This window comes from Exophiala viscosa, assembly GCF_022695815.1.
Source record: "Exophiala viscosa unplaced genomic scaffold EDD37scaffold_3, whole genome shotgun sequence".
NCBI classification, from domain to species: domain Eukaryota; kingdom Fungi; phylum Ascomycota; class Eurotiomycetes; order Chaetothyriales; family Herpotrichiellaceae; genus Exophiala; species Exophiala viscosa.
In genome coordinates, this window is record NW_026944355.1 from 880,309 (window position 1) to 896,994 (window position 16,686).

At 52.1% G+C, this 16,686-nt stretch overlaps 9 protein-coding genes across 9 annotated transcripts; 3 read left to right on the forward strand and 6 right to left on the reverse strand.

Annotated features, from left to right (window-relative positions):
• Positions 1-562: 562 nt before the first annotated feature.
• EDD37DRAFT_607465 (uncharacterized protein) lies at positions 563-1,696 on the forward strand (the record flags this gene model as incomplete). The annotated part of the gene is made up of 1 exon (XM_062814973.1): positions 563-1,696. One exon carries the CDS (start codon positions 563-565, stop codon positions 1,694-1,696), a length of 1,134 nt encoding a protein of 377 aa, XP_062671762.1.
• Positions 1,697-1,700: 4 nt separating this feature from the next.
• On the reverse strand, positions 1,701-4,014 carry EDD37DRAFT_656915 (Rgp1-domain-containing protein; the record flags this gene model as incomplete). The annotated part of the gene is made up of 2 exons (XM_062818863.1): positions 1,701-3,493; positions 3,549-4,014. The coding sequence occupies 2 exons, from the start codon at positions 4,012-4,014 to the stop codon at positions 1,701-1,703; spliced, it is 2,259 nt and encodes a 752-aa protein (XP_062671763.1).
• A 586-nt stretch (positions 4,015-4,600) lies between these two features.
• Positions 4,601-6,232, reverse strand: EDD37DRAFT_320339 (diphthamide biosynthesis protein 1). The gene is made up of 2 exons (XM_062811439.1): positions 5,998-6,232; positions 4,601-5,947 (listed from the first exon to the last, which is right to left on the reverse strand). Exons 1-2 carry the CDS (start codon positions 6,167-6,169, stop codon positions 4,785-4,787), a joined length of 1,335 nt encoding a protein of 444 aa, XP_062671764.1. The 5' UTR covers positions 6,170-6,232; the 3' UTR covers positions 4,601-4,784.
• A 44-nt stretch (positions 6,233-6,276) lies between these two features.
• Positions 6,277-7,486, forward strand: EDD37DRAFT_320372 (uncharacterized protein). Its single transcript, XM_062811440.1, has one exon. It carries the CDS (start codon positions 6,446-6,448, stop codon positions 7,274-7,276), a length of 831 nt encoding a protein of 276 aa, XP_062671765.1. The 5' UTR covers positions 6,277-6,445; the 3' UTR covers positions 7,277-7,486.
• EDD37DRAFT_320374 (transcription initiation factor TFIIH subunit H1) lies at positions 7,487-9,862 on the reverse strand. The gene has a single exon (XM_062811441.1). It carries the CDS (start codon positions 9,608-9,610, stop codon positions 7,697-7,699), a length of 1,914 nt encoding a protein of 637 aa, XP_062671766.1. The 5' UTR covers positions 9,611-9,862; the 3' UTR covers positions 7,487-7,696.
• A 393-nt stretch (positions 9,863-10,255) lies between these two features.
• Positions 10,256-11,091, reverse strand: EDD37DRAFT_625756 (uncharacterized protein). The gene has a single exon (XM_062816264.1). The coding sequence runs from the start codon at positions 10,961-10,963 to the stop codon at positions 10,343-10,345; it is 621 nt and encodes a 206-aa protein (XP_062671767.1). The 5' UTR covers positions 10,964-11,091; the 3' UTR covers positions 10,256-10,342.
• An 826-nt stretch (positions 11,092-11,917) lies between these two features.
• On the reverse strand, positions 11,918-12,887 carry EDD37DRAFT_320395 (uncharacterized protein). The gene is made up of 2 exons (XM_062811442.1): positions 12,491-12,887; positions 11,918-12,436 (listed from the first exon to the last, which is right to left on the reverse strand). Exons 1-2 carry the CDS (start codon positions 12,665-12,667, stop codon positions 12,167-12,169), a joined length of 447 nt encoding a protein of 148 aa, XP_062671768.1. The 5' UTR covers positions 12,668-12,887; the 3' UTR covers positions 11,918-12,166.
• Positions 12,888-12,972: 85 nt separating this feature from the next.
• EDD37DRAFT_679072 (uncharacterized protein) lies at positions 12,973-14,590 on the reverse strand. Its single transcript, XM_062819676.1, has one exon. It carries the CDS (start codon positions 14,206-14,208, stop codon positions 13,030-13,032), a length of 1,179 nt encoding a protein of 392 aa, XP_062671769.1. The 5' UTR covers positions 14,209-14,590; the 3' UTR covers positions 12,973-13,029.
• A 257-nt stretch (positions 14,591-14,847) lies between these two features.
• On the forward strand, positions 14,848-16,540 carry EDD37DRAFT_685976 (putative vitamin H transporter; the record flags this gene model as incomplete). Its single annotated transcript, XM_062819908.1, has 3 exons — positions 14,848-16,015; positions 16,066-16,230; positions 16,282-16,540. 3 exons carry the CDS (start codon positions 14,848-14,850, stop codon positions 16,452-16,454), a joined length of 1,506 nt encoding a protein of 501 aa, XP_062671770.1. The 3' UTR covers positions 16,455-16,540.
• Between the last annotated feature and the right edge of the window lie 146 nt (positions 16,541-16,686).

The window sequence follows — 16,686 nt, forward strand, 5'->3', positions numbered from 1 at the left end:
CGAAGGCCAAAAGGAGTTTCAGGCACGCTTTAGAGACGGGTACGACCTAGCCTCCCTAGCCTGTTGGTGCCACTAATGGCGTGCAGTACCGAGTGCGGAGGACTGTCCAACTTCTCCGAGAGCCTCGTTACGCCCGGAGAGTGGCCTGGTGAACTCCAACCCGAGGTCGTACAGGAACATTGCGAGCATTTATCACGTCAATCCAAGTGAGAAGCCTGTAGCGTTCAACATAGAGAGTGTAACAACTGTAAGAAGGCAATCGATAGACATGCAAATTTAGGTGTCCTCGATGTTGCGTTGAAACATGAGACTGGCTAGGGAGCCACTCCGCGCCTGTAAGGGTTTAACCAATTATTCACGTCTTCCCTTTGAGCTGCTTACTGTACTGTACCTACGTCATGTGTTGCCAACGACATGTCACCAAGCCTGAGACCGAATACAAGCAAACTCGCAATCGATTGTCGAAAACAAATGAGGGGCAGTTTAGGACGCCCCTACGAAGGTGCGGTTTCACTGTTCCACAAAGCTCTCCATAGCATACCACTGGCACTCGAAGCCAACCATGACGGAAACAAAAACAACAATATCTACAGACACCGACACCAATGCTCTTGTCTACCCTCTATGCACATTCCTCCTCAGTCTCTACACCCTCGAACACAGCACATCCCTATTCATCAACTCCACAGCCCGCCTCGCGCACCGCCTCCGGGTCTCCGAAACACTCATCTCCCTCCTCACCGCGGGCGCCGAGTGGGAAGAACTCTTCGTCGTGGTCGCCGCACTGATTCAAAATCGCCCACGTCTAGCCCTGGGAAACGTCCTGGGTAGCTGTATCGGGAATATTCTCGGCGCTTTCTCACTCGGCATTCTCGTCCAAAGCGGAGTCGTCAAATTCGACGCCAGTGCGAAAAGGTACGCCATCGTGCTCTTCGCCGTGACGACAGCGGTAGTGCTCGTCTGGGCACTCGGTCAGGTTTCCACGAAGCCGATCGGAGTGGTGCTTGTGGTAGCATTTGGTATTTATGTCGCTGCAGTGGGATGGTCGATTTACCGTGGGATTCTGGCCGCGCCAGAAGATTCGGACTCGGATTCGGATTCAGACTCAGACAGCGAGTCTAGCACCATCGAACACGAGCCAGACGAAGTTGCCGGCAACTCAGGCACTACCGATGATCAGCGCGACGAAGGCGCAGACCCAGATGAGTCAGTCACGCTTCTACGCCAAAGGAGACGGCAACAACGTCGGATTATCTGGGACCTTGCAAAACTCCTCGTCGGGTTCATCGCCCTCTCAATGAGCGGTTACATCCTCTCGCACTCCTCGGGGTTGCTGGCTGCCAGGTTCGAAATCTCAGAGAGTGTGTTTGGAGCCACACTCTTGTCCCTCGCAACCACATTGCCAGAGAAATTCGTTGCCGTGGTCAGCGGAGCACGTGGCCACCCTGGAATACTGGTCGCCAACACGGTCGGAAGCAACATCTTCTTGTTGACACTGTGTCTGGGAGTTACCATTTTGGGCTCCCCCAATCTCAGTATCCGATCCAGTTATACCCACGAGATGATATGGTTATGGGCGTCTTCAGCCGTCCTTGCGCTGGTCATCATGGTGGGGTCACACAGGTTGATCGGAGCGGCGATGCTGGTAGCATACCTGACATTTCTGGTCCTGGAATTCGTGCTCTATAAGTCTTAACAGCTCATATAGGAATCCCCACGACGTCCTCGCCTGTTCCCCCGTCTGGGACAAGATCACCATACACGGTTATGGGAATGACCGCCTCAAACGTCTCACACTCCAAGTTCTCCACCGCGACATTGATCGCCCCACGTTCGTCCTTGGTCACCTCCTCAAGCAGATCCGTGACAGGCTTACTTTCGCCTTCTTCGTTCTCCATGGGCTTGATGGTCCCGAACTCAAATCGAAGACTCCAGTCTAGATTGATGCCACTGGTCACGAACGTTGGTGTTGCGGTTGCAGGGATACTCGGTGCGAATGTGGCTCGTTTGGCGAAGAGAATGGTCTCCGAGTGTGCGGCATAGACTCGTCTGGTCACTCGATTGACAGTGGCTGTTGACCTGACTGCAAGCGAGGGACTGACCTTTTCCGAAGTTTCCAGGGTAGATCGAAGGGAGGCGCAAGGGACTTGTGCTTCTGAGAAATCGATGACGGCGGTGATGGTCTCGCCCAACCTGTGCAAAGGTCTGTCAATGACGATAACGGCGACCCGTAGACCATTCCTGGTAATTTCAAAGCGGTTTGGACTCGACTCGCTGTCTACGGTCTGATTGCTGTAAAGTATTGCACGGTCGATGGCTTCCAATGCTCGATGGCCTTGCGTATCTTGTTTGTTGAGGAACGATTCCACCATGGTGCCACTACTCGACTGTCTCCTTCTATCACGGTCCAATAGCTTGTCGACAAACTGCAGGAACTCGCCACTCAACTTCTTGTCGGATCGTGCGATAGGAGTCTCCGGTACTTCGTTGGTCTCTGGCAAGAATATTGGTTTAGTGCGAGCCAAATCTCGGAGAATGACATGAGGCTGCATTAGGTCATGGCCGAAAATGTCTCCATCGTAGTTGACTCCCGAGAAAACACGGACTGGGACATTGACCTGTCGTACCGCGTGTACGTCTCGACCACCTGGCAGACCTTGTACACCGACAGTCAGGTTGTATGAAATCTTTATGGCCTTTCCTCGGTGGCTTGATGGCAACCCAGCGGGTAATGGATAGACGTAGGAATAGCTTTGTTCCTCGCCAGGTTCCAGATGCATGTCAACAAATAGTAGTGACTGCGGACTGGACAGTAAGGGGATTGCCCGCGATGTGGTGACAGCGTTCATTTCTTTCACGCTGCTCATATCGTCACCACCAATCAAGCTGTTGAAGGATCCGCCAATGTTGCTCAGGTTGAAACTCCCCAGAAAGCCACTGTTGGGCCGGGGCCTTTTGACTCCGACCACGCCACCACCCGCCTGCCCACCTAGAAAGCCTTTACTTTTGACTTCCTCAAATTGAGACTGGTCAATCAGCGATGCGTCGAGCGTGAAAGTTGCATTGAATTGTACATATCCCATGAGGAGGCTGACGGCCCGCGGCTTCTGTGGCGCTCTTACTGCTGTTGGTCTGCGTGGAAGAGGGAGGGAGAAGGTTGGTGTTGGCCTGTGATCGGACATGACAGACTGTTGCTCAGACATAAGAGTTTCCTGTGAGTGATTGCTGAGTGAGTAGAAGTCGCCACTACTTCGTTCACTAGCCACCTGGTTTGTTCTGGATGTGACTCGGATTGCGGGCTCTTGAAGCCGTTGTCCGAGCGAAGCCTCGCCTGTAGTTGGGTCCGAAGAATGGTTTCCGGCTGGCGGGGGAAAGCTGAAATCGGGTGTTGATTCACGACTACCATTTGCGCCGCCATTACGTCGGCCCTTTCTTGATGGATGAGGCGAGCCACCAGGTGATATTGGGCTGAGGTGGGTTGTTTGTCGAGAGTCTAGCGGTCATTAGCTACAAGGTATGGGGTGGTATTGCGGCATTCAGAATCTTACCATAGATACTTTGTACCGTTGAGGATCGTTGATGGCTCAGTCTCTGTTGCGTTGCCCAGCTGCCGCTAGTCGCATTGACCTGGTCGCCCGTCGGTATCGGAGAGTTCACTGATATGATTGATACCGATCTTTGCTTGGGAGCAGGGCGTCCAGTGGGGTCCAGGGAGTCTGTTACTGGCACCGTGGTCTGTAATGACGCAGTAGCTCGATATCGACCATGTGGCTCGGCAGCAGAGTCATTCTGGTGGCCATTTTGACTGAGTCTCTGAAGGCAATGATTTCTCGTCGACTGAGCTGCAAGCTGGCTTATACTTTGCCTCCTGCTGCTGCGCCGCCTCGAATACCCGGGACTGACGGGTTCTGGTAAATTGGCGACATTCTTGAAGGTGATTGTGCATCGAAGCTGTTCACCTGCAAATACAGATTGGTCTTGGAAGCGGACAACTACATGGATATCCGAAGGCATACCACGGCCTATAGGGCGGTTCGATGAGTGAGTGTTACGAGATTGTGAGGTCCGAAATGAATGGGTAAGGGGGACAAGCACGAGAAGGACAAGTCGTTGTTACTTGACAGCATGGCAAAACCTCGGCAATATGTTCATTATGGAAAGCCTGGCACGGCCGGACAGCTTCGCTACTGAACCATTCAGCATCGTCATGGGAACTATCAACGAGGATCACACTACTTTTTGTAATTCATAGAGGACGGAAAAATGAACAACGGAAACCTTTTTAATACCCGTATTATGCTGCTGTGACTGACTGACAGCAGAGCACTCTTTCACTGTGGCAATGGCAGCAGCCAGCCACCTTCCCCGGTTGTCCTCCATATCGAGGATGGTAGGCACCATGAACCATAAAGTCATGGACTGTACCAGTGGTTTAGGTGATGTTCGTGTCTCTTCAATGTGAGTTCACATCACCACTTGGGTGTGAGACCTCTCCAACAGCACTGTCCTTTCCAAACTGTCCCCCTTTGGAGCGCATCCAGCCCGTTTCCCGGCAAACATGGCAATCCTGCCAACCCATCGAAGCGGCTTCCTTCTAGAATCCAATCAGCTACATCAATATATGACAGTGACTGGGCGATTGCAGTGATGCGCTGGGACATATCCTGGCCGTCGTTGGGTATGTTGCTCAGATGAGTTCTACGACTCTGACCGCAACGTGTGATGAGCAGCAATTGCTGGATGTGGACGCGGACGATACAATGCTCGCCCGCATTCCGATGATCTCAAGCAGTGACGCCCACCTGTGTGGCGAGCTTTTCCGTAGTCCTTCCCAACCCATGATTGGCATAGAAATCCATTGGGTACGTGCTTCCTTCAGCTTCCCATCCTTGTTGAGCACCCAGCACCACAAGAGCTTCGTAAGGAGTAAGTAATGGCCGAGGGAAAGCGTAACCCCAGTCTATACTCAACCGGGGACATGCAATCTGAACCCAACAATCCACATCTTCGAAGAGCGCCAGTTTCCCGGGGAAAATCTCGCTAAGCAGGAGATTGACGTACGGAATACCTTGCTTCGTGAGGTAGTTTTGAATCATAGTCAGTGTATGCGGGTTGCCTTGTCTGCCCAGAGCACCAAGTATCAAGCCCCATTTCTTCGCCTTCTTTGCCGTTTGAATCGCGGATGACCGCATATCCAGCATTTCATCATGGGAATAAGTCTCCCTAGTCAGCTTCCGCGAATAAGGATCGTAGCGATATGCTGGCATGTCAGGATTCGCGATCATCGCAGCTTCAAGGTGAAAGCGACCGTCACCAAGATAAAGTATCAGGTCGACGTTTGCATCTTGGGAGATCTTAGGCGCAGTACAACCCAGAACTTCGCCCTTACTCAGCGGCATGACCTGTGGCACGACCAGCTTCAAGCCTTCCGCTTCCAGGGCTGGCCTGATAGTATGCAGAGTCGCATTGAACTGAATTGTGCCCACCATGGCGATTGTCTTTCCTGGCGAAATATTTCGGGATAACGTGCTCACTAGATGCTTGATATCGATCGATATGTCTACGAAGATGTAGAGGGTGGCAATCTTGGTGGTCGAGACTGGTATCAAGCAGCTGTGCGCATAGTGAACCAAAAGATCACATCCCAGCGCTCTTGCAGTGTAGTCATCGATGCAGCACGCTCCGTATGTAACATCTCCCATGATCAATGTCTCCGCGCCGGGACAGAATTGTGTAAGGATATCCGATATCGTCGTGGCGAACATGAGCAGGCCTTCAGGAAATTGCAAAGCAACTCTCTTCGCTTCTAGCGTTCGGATGCGATGGATCGTCTTGGGTATCTCGAAGCTGTAATTGTGAGGCAGTAGGGCTATAGCGGCCTGGATGTCGGGGTCATCGAGGATCTCTGCAGGTACCTGGTTCAGGGCGCGTGGAGTCTTTCTTGGGACTATGCCATGTTAATTTTCGATCTTGCATCGATGATACCAGTTGCCCTACCTTTTGGAACCACAGCAGTCGTCTCCTCGACCGACGAGTTCTCATTTTGCCTCTGTTTCGCCTGCGCATCTGCGGTTCTCCGCCCGACGAACCGCCTCTTCGGTGTCCTGTTTGCAGGAACGGCTTGGTGTACCTCAGCAGGGAACGCACCAGGCATTGATCCTTCGTCCATCTTGCTCTCAGGCCCGAAGGCCAATTATCTCGAGAAAGAATATGTTCGCTTGTTGACGGCGAGGATGGAAGGTTCCGTTAGTCGGAGGCGTCTTGAAAAATATATTAGCGATCTCCAAAAGCGCAGCCTTGCAGATGCGGGGATCACATCCCTGCGGCCCAGTGAAGTCCCCATGCACTATTGCTTCATTTGCGACGAGGCCACAGTAGGGACATTGACATAGACCTTGCCCAATACTACCGTGCTGCTCTTCACGAGCACACCCGGCCTTCCACGATGGTCACAACATCAGGCTTCTCGAATACTCCAGTTACGCGCTTCCTGATCCTGTCCTCGATCGGCACCAGCATCCTCGCCTCAGTCCTGGACATCAAGCACCTCCTCCCCGTCAAACCCACACCACACCTCTGGCCGTGGCTGCAGTTCTCCCGCCTTCTGACCTTCCAAGTCGCATACACGTCGTCCGCTGAGCTATTGTTCTCCGTCGCACTACTCTACCAGTTCCGCGTGCTAGAACGCCTATGGGGTAGCCGCAAATACGCCAGCTTCCTGATCGTGTGTTTCTGGCTGAACGTCCTCCTCCTGCCGGTCGGAACTCTGTCTCTCAAAGTCCTTTCCTTCGGCGTGTACAATTACATCCCTCCGGGCTTGACGGCTGTGGTGTTTGCCGCGCTGAGCGCCTGGGCCGATGAGATCCCAAGGCTGTACCGGTACAAGATCGTGACGACGAGCCCAACGGACGAACAGAGCAGCCCCCCCGGACTGGTCCTCAGCGACAAATCTACAACATATCTGCTCGCTGCGCAATTGGCTTTGAGCCAGTTTCCATATCAGCTCCTCCCTGCTGCCCTAGGTTGGACGATCGGAAGTGCGTGGATGGGCGAGCTGTTGCCTGGCGGCTTAGGTAGATGGAGAATACCAAGCTGGATGGTTGGCGAGTCGAGTAGTCGCAAGGAACGGGGTCAGTACGAGGGTTTGAGGAGACGCCTGGAAGAGGAGGGAAGTTCAGCGGACGGAATGAGGAATGTCAGTGATAACGTGGCTTCTGTGCCGGAATCTAGAAGAGGGTTTGGGAGGCAGATTTTGGGATACTTCACCGGGTCATGAATGCGATTGATGTGCTATGAGGAGCAGACGGAACGGAGCATGCAAGCACTGTTACTATACATACTACAAGCATGAAGAGCGCGTTGAAGTATCTTTATAGCCTCAGCTGCCTTATAATACATGGTGAATCAGCTTTCCACCAGCGACAAACCCAGCCCTTGTGGCCTATTCCGTAAATTTTAGATCTTGCCCTGGCGAGCGACATATGTGGCCTTCTTGTCTTCTGTGTCAATGATACGGGGAGCACCGTCCACCATCTCGTATGCATCGATGTGCACGTCGTCGGCTCCTTGGGATGGCGCTAGTGGAAGTGTCGAATATAGCGGTTGGCAATTTTGCTCAGACAGGCCATTCCCATGCTGACAACGGATCGAGCGGTCGTTTGTGCTCCCAAATCGAGGGTTGAAAAGATGCGTCTGTTCATCCACCCTTAGTCTGCTCCTCGAAAGCCTGCTTATATCTCTGGACAGCAGTCCCCAAACTCGTAATGACAGGACCAAGCAACTGCTTCACCACAGCGCCACCACCCTTGATAGCGTCGTAATCGACCCGATGCCGCCGTCCCGTTCTCCTGAAGCGCTCTTCAACAGCGTGCTCCTGGGACCGGATATGCTCCTGCCTCTCCGCCTCAGCGTCGTCGGCGATCAAATTGATCCTGTCGAAAGCCTTGTTGAGACTTTCCACCAGCGAAGCAATCTCATTTGCTCGCGCCGAATCACCTGACAGGAACGCATTCCAAAACTGCCGGAGGAATTCATTCGTAGTCGCTTGCGTTATCGTAAGCCGGTCGTATATGGCCGTGCTGAGACCAGAAGCTTGTGGGATTTCAGATGTCTGATCTCGATGTGCCTGGATGAGCGACAAGATGTGATTTGTAGCAAGAGATGAGCCTGTCTGTGCTTGTGATGATTCGTCGTCCATCTCCATGTCCTCATCTTCATACTGGTCTATGGGAATCACACCGTTGTCAGGCTGGGAAAAGTGTTTCGAAAGATCGTCATTGATATCTTCGATGGCTCGAGCGGGGTCGAGTTTGCGGAACGGGTTGGAATCGATGCCGTTCGTTCCATCTTGTCCTGAGCTGTTATCAGAGAAGAAGCGACTTTGGTCACGAATGTTCAGTATGATGCGTTCCTGCTCTGGATCCCCAGCCAGATCACGCAAGCGTAGCTGCTCATATGTAGCCTCCGTCATGCCAATCGGTGCAGAGGAATCGACATCTGATGGCCGCACGGTAGCCATGATTTTCTCACTGAGTGCATTGAGTTTGCGAATAATGGGTGCCTTGTCAAGTGCTGTTGCGCGTAGCTCGTTATCCGGACGGTTGCCCTTGCGTTGACTGTGATTTTCTTCGTTGCCTTCCAGATCGATAAACTTGGGAATGTGCATCTCAGTTGATGTTATGCGGAGACCGGTCACGTCGGGGTGATTAAGGTACTCCTCGACGTCGAGGAATTTGTCTCTGGCATCTCTCGTCGGATCGATTTTGAGTCCACGAAGTTTCATATACAATTGGCTTTGGAAGAAGCGCGACCAGAAGTCGACATCGTCCCTGACTTTCTTAGGATCGACTTCCTTACCATGTGGAACCAATTCGTCGTGGATCAATCTCACTACCGGATATTGTTCGAAGATCGCCCGTATCTGCTCGTTGGTCAAGTTGAGCAACCGGCCGCCATCCTCCCGGCGTACTTCAGAAAAGACATTGTACTTGCCTTTTCCTTGGTTTTGAGCTAATGCATGGGCTCGCAGAAGGTTGACACGGGATGACCAGAACTGCGCGGTGAACTGTGTATTTGAGATCGATTCTGGCTTTAAACTCCTAGCTTCGTGAAACGTCTTTTGCAAGTCCGGATCTTCTCTCAGGAGTGATTGCTGCAGGTTGACATCGGACAACAGTCTTTCGTCGTCTTCCCAGAGATTTCCGGCACGTCCCCCACCAGCAATCGCATTTGCAATAGTCATTGCGGCCGACTGGCCTCCCGAAGATACCGCAGCAGCAGCGTTCTGGGCTGCTTTCTGTGCTTGAATGACGTTCGCCAAAGCGTCCTTGATAGCATTCGCTTCATTTCTTGGATCATCTTTGGACGTGAAGGTGAAGACATGGGCAACTGCCTCTGTCTGTCCTGGAGCTTGAGCGAATATTTTTAGCATCACCTTAGCACTCGACTCGGGCGTTTGTTGCAGATTGGTGATATTAGCAGCCGACAAGACTAGGTTGGGCGCAGCATCTGGTGGCTGTGCAGGAGTCCATGACACCGATTTACGGTCTTTGGATATGGCCAAAGTTCCGGGCTGCTTTTTGTAGGCAGTCTGTCCTTGTGGTGGTGCCATGGTCGCTCAACTTCCAGGGTTTCGTCAAGAAAGACTCGACCAGCCGCAGTGCCGGACCGAACTGCGTAGGCACGAGTCTCCAGGTTGTTGCATCGCGGTCCGATCACCTCTCACCTTCCCTTGAACCTCGTGCTCAAGACGCAGAGATGGCCGGAAGTGCCTTGATGCTTGACAGATCCGCGGTGCGCGGCCCCTCAATCGTGTATGATATCGAATTTGTATTGGGACAAGACGAATAAAAGTTGATGTAGATGAAGTTTTGGTGTTCAATATCAGACGGCTGAATCATCGACATATGTCAATCCCGTTTAGGGTTGGAGGTGATGCCGCCCTGTCCTCATCCTAGTCTCGCCCCGGCCAGTCATCGAATAGGGCTCCCTAGGCTACCCTAGGCCTGCACTAGGCTCTTCGGCTAAGCAAGACCTCCGTTCACGCCTAGTTCTAAGCTTATGACTGGACGCGACAACCTGCAAATATCACACATACCAGCAGGTACCTGTAGTACCTGGTAGGTAGATACTCATGAACTTTGCATCATCAGTGATGCAAAGTTCATGTAATCAAAATTGAGAAATAGCCATGCTATGGAAATATCCATGATTTTGCAGGTAGCTACAATAGCGCCGAATGACGCTGTGCCAGGACTTGATCATCGTAATAGTTCATTCATCAGATTTCGATGTGAGCCCAGGATTATTGGGCTCTATTATACAGCTGGGCATGTTCAGTGATTTACCAACCACCACCGCCTCCACGGCCACCACCACCTCGACCACCTCCGAAACCACCGCCTCCACGGCCGCCACCAAACTCGCCGCCACCACCACCGCCTCGACCACCACCGAATCCGCCTTGGTCACCGCCAAAGCCACCACCTTGACCACCTTCAAAGCCTCCACGGCCTCCACCGAAGCCGCCACCGCCGCCTTGATGGTGACCGCCACCACCGAATTCACCTTGACCACCACCAAAGCCACCGCCGCCTCCTTGGTGGTGACCACCGCCGCCGAATTCACCTTGACCGCCACCAAAGCCGCCGCCTTGCTGGCCACCATAGCCACCTTGACCACCGCCAAAGCCACCCTGTTGGCCGCCGCCGAACTCGCCTTGGCCGCCGCCAAAGCCGCCCTGTTGGTGGTGGCCTGGGCCGCCTTGTTGGCCTCCGTAGCCTTGTTGACCGCCGCCGTGCTGACCCTGTGGGCCACCACCGCCATAACCGCCTTGTTGGCCGTAGCCTTGCTGGCCCATACCCATCTTCTGCTCTACTTTGTGCTCGAGCTTTCCTAGTAGGCCTTCCTTCTTGTGGGGTGGTTGCTGACCTCCACCACCGAACATTCCGCGTTCTCCTTCCATAATGAGTTTCTTGTTAATTTGTAGAGAGGTGTTTGAAGTGTTTGCTTATAGCTGTGCTTGTTGTGAGATGGGAAAAAGATTCACAGTTAGCTGTATACATCACATATGACATATATATCATTCTCAGAAACTCTCTTGTGACGATTGACGTCTTCACTTCGCTAGAGTGCCGCGCGTCACGCCATCAACAGGGAAACCGAGTACCCACAAGGTCGTCGTCAGCCAAGAGCCTCTGAAGCTGAACGGGCACTTGGCAGAGCTTAATTCGTGCACACCCCTTGGCTATTCTGGATACACGATCCACGAAACGAAGGTGAATTGAAGCTTGGGTCGACGTGAAAAGCAAGGATGAGTCGTAAAGTAGAAGCTTGGTAGGACGCCACATGAGGCGCAAGTACTTCAGATGCCAAGACTGATTCGGTCACAATCAACGGTCAGACACGCATCAAGATGTCCAGGACTTGTTACTCTAGAGGGGCAGACATGGCAGTATTCTGAGTATATTAAGATACACAATTGTGAACACTATGGCATGAGTGGTGATCAAAAAGACATATCTTGAAGCATGTATTGCCTCTCCCTGACCGAGTCGTGCCATGCATTCTCTTCTATAATGCAATGACATGCGCCCGTAAGAATACAAGTTCTTGCAGCAGTACAATCCCGTTGGATGTCGAAGATCATCTCATCGACATTCCTCGACATGCCATGCCTATCACACGATGGTGATAGAAGACCATTCGAACAGCCACCACGTCCGGATACCTAGCACCATTCGTCACCATCCCCAACACTGAGGTCGTCTTCTTTCCAGCAAATGTGGCACGTCTCAGTCGAGCAGACCCAGTGCCTGATGGCGGCACATGGTTGCGTAGACGTATGAGCCTCCGACAAGACAATTTCGCCTCTGCGACTGAGTTCGTTCCAACCTCTTGTGCGGTACCGCCTCTTTTGAAGGGCGTTACCTCGTCCTGCTCATGCTGACTATTGAGCCCAGAATCGTGTCGCAACCTGCCACTCGACAGCCAGTAGCTTGGCTCTTCGTAATGCTCGGCAGGCAGGGCGATCGCATCGTTCAGGTCGAAGTGTCTGCCAAACACCTCTGGTTAATTTGACATGTCCTGGAGTGAGACGCCTTCTTGCAAATGGCCAGGCATTGTAACATCGACACATTCAGATGCACATCCTCATCCTTGCTTGACTTCAGGGTGTCTTAGATTCTGGCTGCTTCTCTTCCGGATAGAAATCTACTTGCGCGTTCGCAGGTGTGCGGAGTGCTTCCTCCTCCTGTATCCTCTTATTTTCCTCCGCCTCTTGCCAGTCCCAGTAACGGTCGTATTCTTCAGTATTGAGCCTCTTCCAGTCTCGGAGGAACTGCATTGCATCGACTTTATCTGGTGTGTGAAGAGTTCCGTCGGGATGCTCTCGAACTCTGCTCGTCGGTTCCATCTCCAGCGTCACGAAGGGCGTCAACTACAATGAAGAATCAGCCACGTTGGCACAACCCCATACGCATTCAAATCTTACAGAGAATCCTTCCATATCCGGCACATTGTAATGCGAGGTCTTTCGCCAATCAATGACATATCCTCCGAACCCAGTATGAGCTCCTTTTGAGCCTGTTCGATTTCCTCGGTAGAAGCCACGTCCGACTTCTTTGGTCGTGAAGCGCAGACGTCCGCAAAGCTGGGCGGTAGGCTTCATGGCTAGATGGGACGAAACCACAGACGTGCTCCGAATCAAATCGCAAAAAATTCGAAGTTGATTGTTCTTGTCGCGGAGTCGAAAAAGTTGCCGAGCTCATTCGTCTCTTTTGGAGTGGTTTGTGTTGCCGCTTTTACGGTTATGAGCACCTTGTGCATACCACCCTCGCCTCACTCCTTTCATCATCAAAAGACACTACTGGCGACGTACTCAAGATTGTAGACGATCTAGAATCCATGACAGATATGATGCAGCTGAAACGATATATGCTCTTTGAATTGCCTGACGCCTCTACGCCAGACCATGCTATGTGTACCCATAAAGCTGCCAACTCCGCAATGCCTCAAATACCCTGCACCACACTACTGCTGCCTGCAAATGCCACCCAATCGATCAGTGTTACCCGCGATTTTTGCCCTTAGCCAAGGAATCTCCTCCAGCGAATATCGATACGCTCTGAACAAGGCATTTGAGTCGCCCGGGAACATCTTGGCTGTCGCTTCGTCCGGGTAAGGCGCAAAGTGGGGATTGACGTACTCCCAGCAGACATAGCCATCAGGCGTGACTTCAAACAGGCGGCCGAACGCGCTCTCACACAAGAACGTGTTGCCGTTTGCGAGTCTCTGAGCGCTACCCATGAACGGTGTGAAGAAGTACACCATCTGAGCTCGATCATGGTATTCCCAGACAATTTTCTTGGTCGCCCGATCCACTTCGATGGCACGGGTGTACTGGATCGATTCACCCGTTCGAAAAGCACCGTTGTCGAAGATAAGGATATTTCCGTTCTCTAGCTCGTTCGCGTTGTGCTGCTGGGCGAGGACATCAGAACCAAGTTTCCAGACGATGTCGCCAGTCGACTTCTCAATAATGACTACCGCTGATACTGACCGCATCGACGCCAGAATATGTTTGCCGTCGCGCATTGGCTGAACGGCATTGATCAGGGGATAATGTTCGCGGGTGTAGTGTGGCTGCAGTGGGAATTCGTCTCTGGGCAGTCGCTCGGACACTTTCCACTGCCACACCAGCTTGCCGTTTGCATTAACTTCATTAATCGTGTCTGCATAGGTAATGCCATCGATCTCACTGCCAGGAACACCCCCGATGACTTTGGCGGAGTCTTCAGGCGACAAAGCCTCGAGGCTCGTGTAGAGCATGCGACCATCGCCAAAGTGATATTGATCGTGATGCCCGAAAGGGTCGGTGAATTGGCGAACCACCTTGCCGTCCTTGTCCAGCTCGCTCATGACGCCACCTCCGTACTTGTTAAAGAAAGGGAAGGGAAATGGACCCCCATCACTGGTCTTCTGCTCCGTTTCCCGAAGTGTGTTAACAGCTAGGTTGCCGTTGGGCAAGATTCTTGCATGTCGCCCGATTCTTCCTGGAAGCTTCCATGAATGCACTTCTTTGCCATCAACATCCACCAGGTGAGCAACATCACTGGTGAGTGGACAGAAGAGCGTATAGCCGCCAAAAGATTTGGATTTGTCGACACCCGTAAGGCCAATGCCTCTTCGTTTTAGGGTATTTTGCTCCATTGACAGCTTTGGTGAATTCGATTTCTTGCTGATATGTGACAGATCCGGGATTGGATGAAAGACTCCTTGTGAGATATACTTTGGGTAAAGCTGGTTATTGAGTCTGTTGACAACACTGAATACTTCTCGATGTGTTCACCTCGATTTATATATATCGACGCCTCTATGCCTGCATCCTCCTTTTATGCGGCGGACGCCGTGCTCCCCTGTCCTTATCTCGTGTCGCAATGTTCAGGTGATGGGACAGAGCGTCCCGGCGGCATGCCTTAGGCACATATTCACTGGTAAACCGCAGGCATACCGCCGGCATACCGCTGGCCCGATAAGCTGCCGCGGGTTCTGACTGAAACCGGCGGCACGAATATGAAAAGCAGCCTTGCCATAGGTCGATTGCAATCAGCACGCCATATCTCGCTATCATGATAACTTCATGTCGTCGAATACTATCTCATGAGACTTAGATGCGCATCTCGTCAGAAAGATGTATATAATCTGCCATGGCGCGCGATCAAATGAGATGTCTCCAGAATCACTACAGCACACCACAGTGGAAACAGAACAGCGATTTCAACGATCTATTAAGAGCATAACACTTCAGCAACGTCAACTACTTCCAATTTGATTTGTACCTCCGTCACGATGGACTCCTCCTCAGAAAAGAAATCGCCCGAGGCATATCAGCAATCCCATCCCGAAGTCGATCTCCTTGCAGAAGAAGCCTTACAAGTGCCAGGGTACGACGCCGAAATTCAATACGAGCCTGCCGAAGCCAGAAAAGCGTTGTTGAAGGTTGATCTGTTCATCCTGCCTTTCATCGTTCTCTGCTTCTGCTTCCTGCAATTCGATCGAACCAACATTGGTAATGCCCTGACGGACACACTCAAAAAGGACATCCATGTCGGCAACGCTCAAGTCAATCTCGCTCAGACCCTATTCATTGTCGGCTTCGTCATTACCGAGATACCCTTCAATATCATCTCCAAATATGTTGGCCCTGAGAGATTCCTGCCCGTAACCATGGGTTTGTGGGGTCTTACGACTTGGTGTCAGATATTCATTAAGAACGCACACGGCCTCTACGCAGCTCGTTTCTTCATCGGAGCACTGGAGGGAGGTTATATCCCGGGTTTCTGCCTTTACATCTCGAAGTACTATACAAATCAGGAGTTGGCCTTGCGCTTCGCTATCTTCTGGGCATCGAACAGCGTTGCGGGCGCTCTGGGCGGGCCTCTATCCATTGGATTGCTCTCCCTGCGCGGAAACCACGGTCTGCAAGGATGGCAATGGCTCTTTCTCATCGAAGGCATTCTGACCTGCTGCATTGCCGTTGTTGCATACTTCTACTTGCCTCATGGTGCCGCAAAGCCAAAATCCTTCTTCGGCAAGTCTTTCAACATCTTCACAGAGCGAGAAGCATCCATCATTGTCACTCGCGTCATCCGCAATGACCCCACAAAAGCGATGCGGTTCGGGAAGCCCGTGCTGCCCTCTCATATTCTGGCAACATTCAAGGACTGGCGGCTGTACGGACACCTTGTCGGTGCATTCTTGTCGATGATCATGATCCAGCCAATGAACACGTATGCGCCTTCAATCATCAAGTCGCTTGGGTTTACCGGATTGCAAGCCAATGGCCTCAACTCTGTGGGCAGCGTTTGCCAATTGGTGTGGTCGATATCCTTGGCCTATAGCAGTGACAGATCCCGCGAACGTGGGTTCCACATTGCCGCCGGCTATCTACTCGGCGCCGCTGGCATACTCTGGCTTGCACTGGCACCCAACTCTGTCGGCAAGTGGGTTCTCTATGGTATGCACAGACTCTGAAAATGACTGCATGCAAATACTGACCGTCTGTAGGTGGCGTTGTCATGACTCAAATGGGCATGGGCTCCGCGCAAGCTATTAGTGCAGCCTGGCTCACCTCGAAGATGGAAGACTACAAACGTCCAATCGCATTGGCTGCATATGTGATGAGCATCCAACTCGCTGGATTCCCAGGCAACCAGCTGTTCCGCACGCAAGGTATGGAAACTCCACCGTGAAGATAAGACATCAAAATTGACTTGCAAACAGACGCACCTCGATATAAGCATGGCTTGATCATTGCCGCATCTTGTGCCATTGCCGGAGCGGTAGTGGTTCTGGTGTGGAAAATGATGTACCGCCTGTGCGACAATGGTGATGGTGGTGTAGAAACCAAGTTTGGCATCGCACCTGTTGATGAGAGGGCTGTTCCTGAGGTGTGAAGAAAGATATCATCGACGTTCGTGGCTATCGAGGATAAGAGTATGCAGCCTTTCAGTCTAGCATAGAGAATAGTATATGTTACATGTATTGCTACAATCATAAACGTCCTTCAATGACTCTGGCAACTTCATTTTGCAGGAATGCGTCCGTTGCAAAAGAGCACTACAGAAGATCATCAAGGAAGTACGTCCGGCTGGACCTGACGCGCCCCTAGAATCAGACTGTGATACT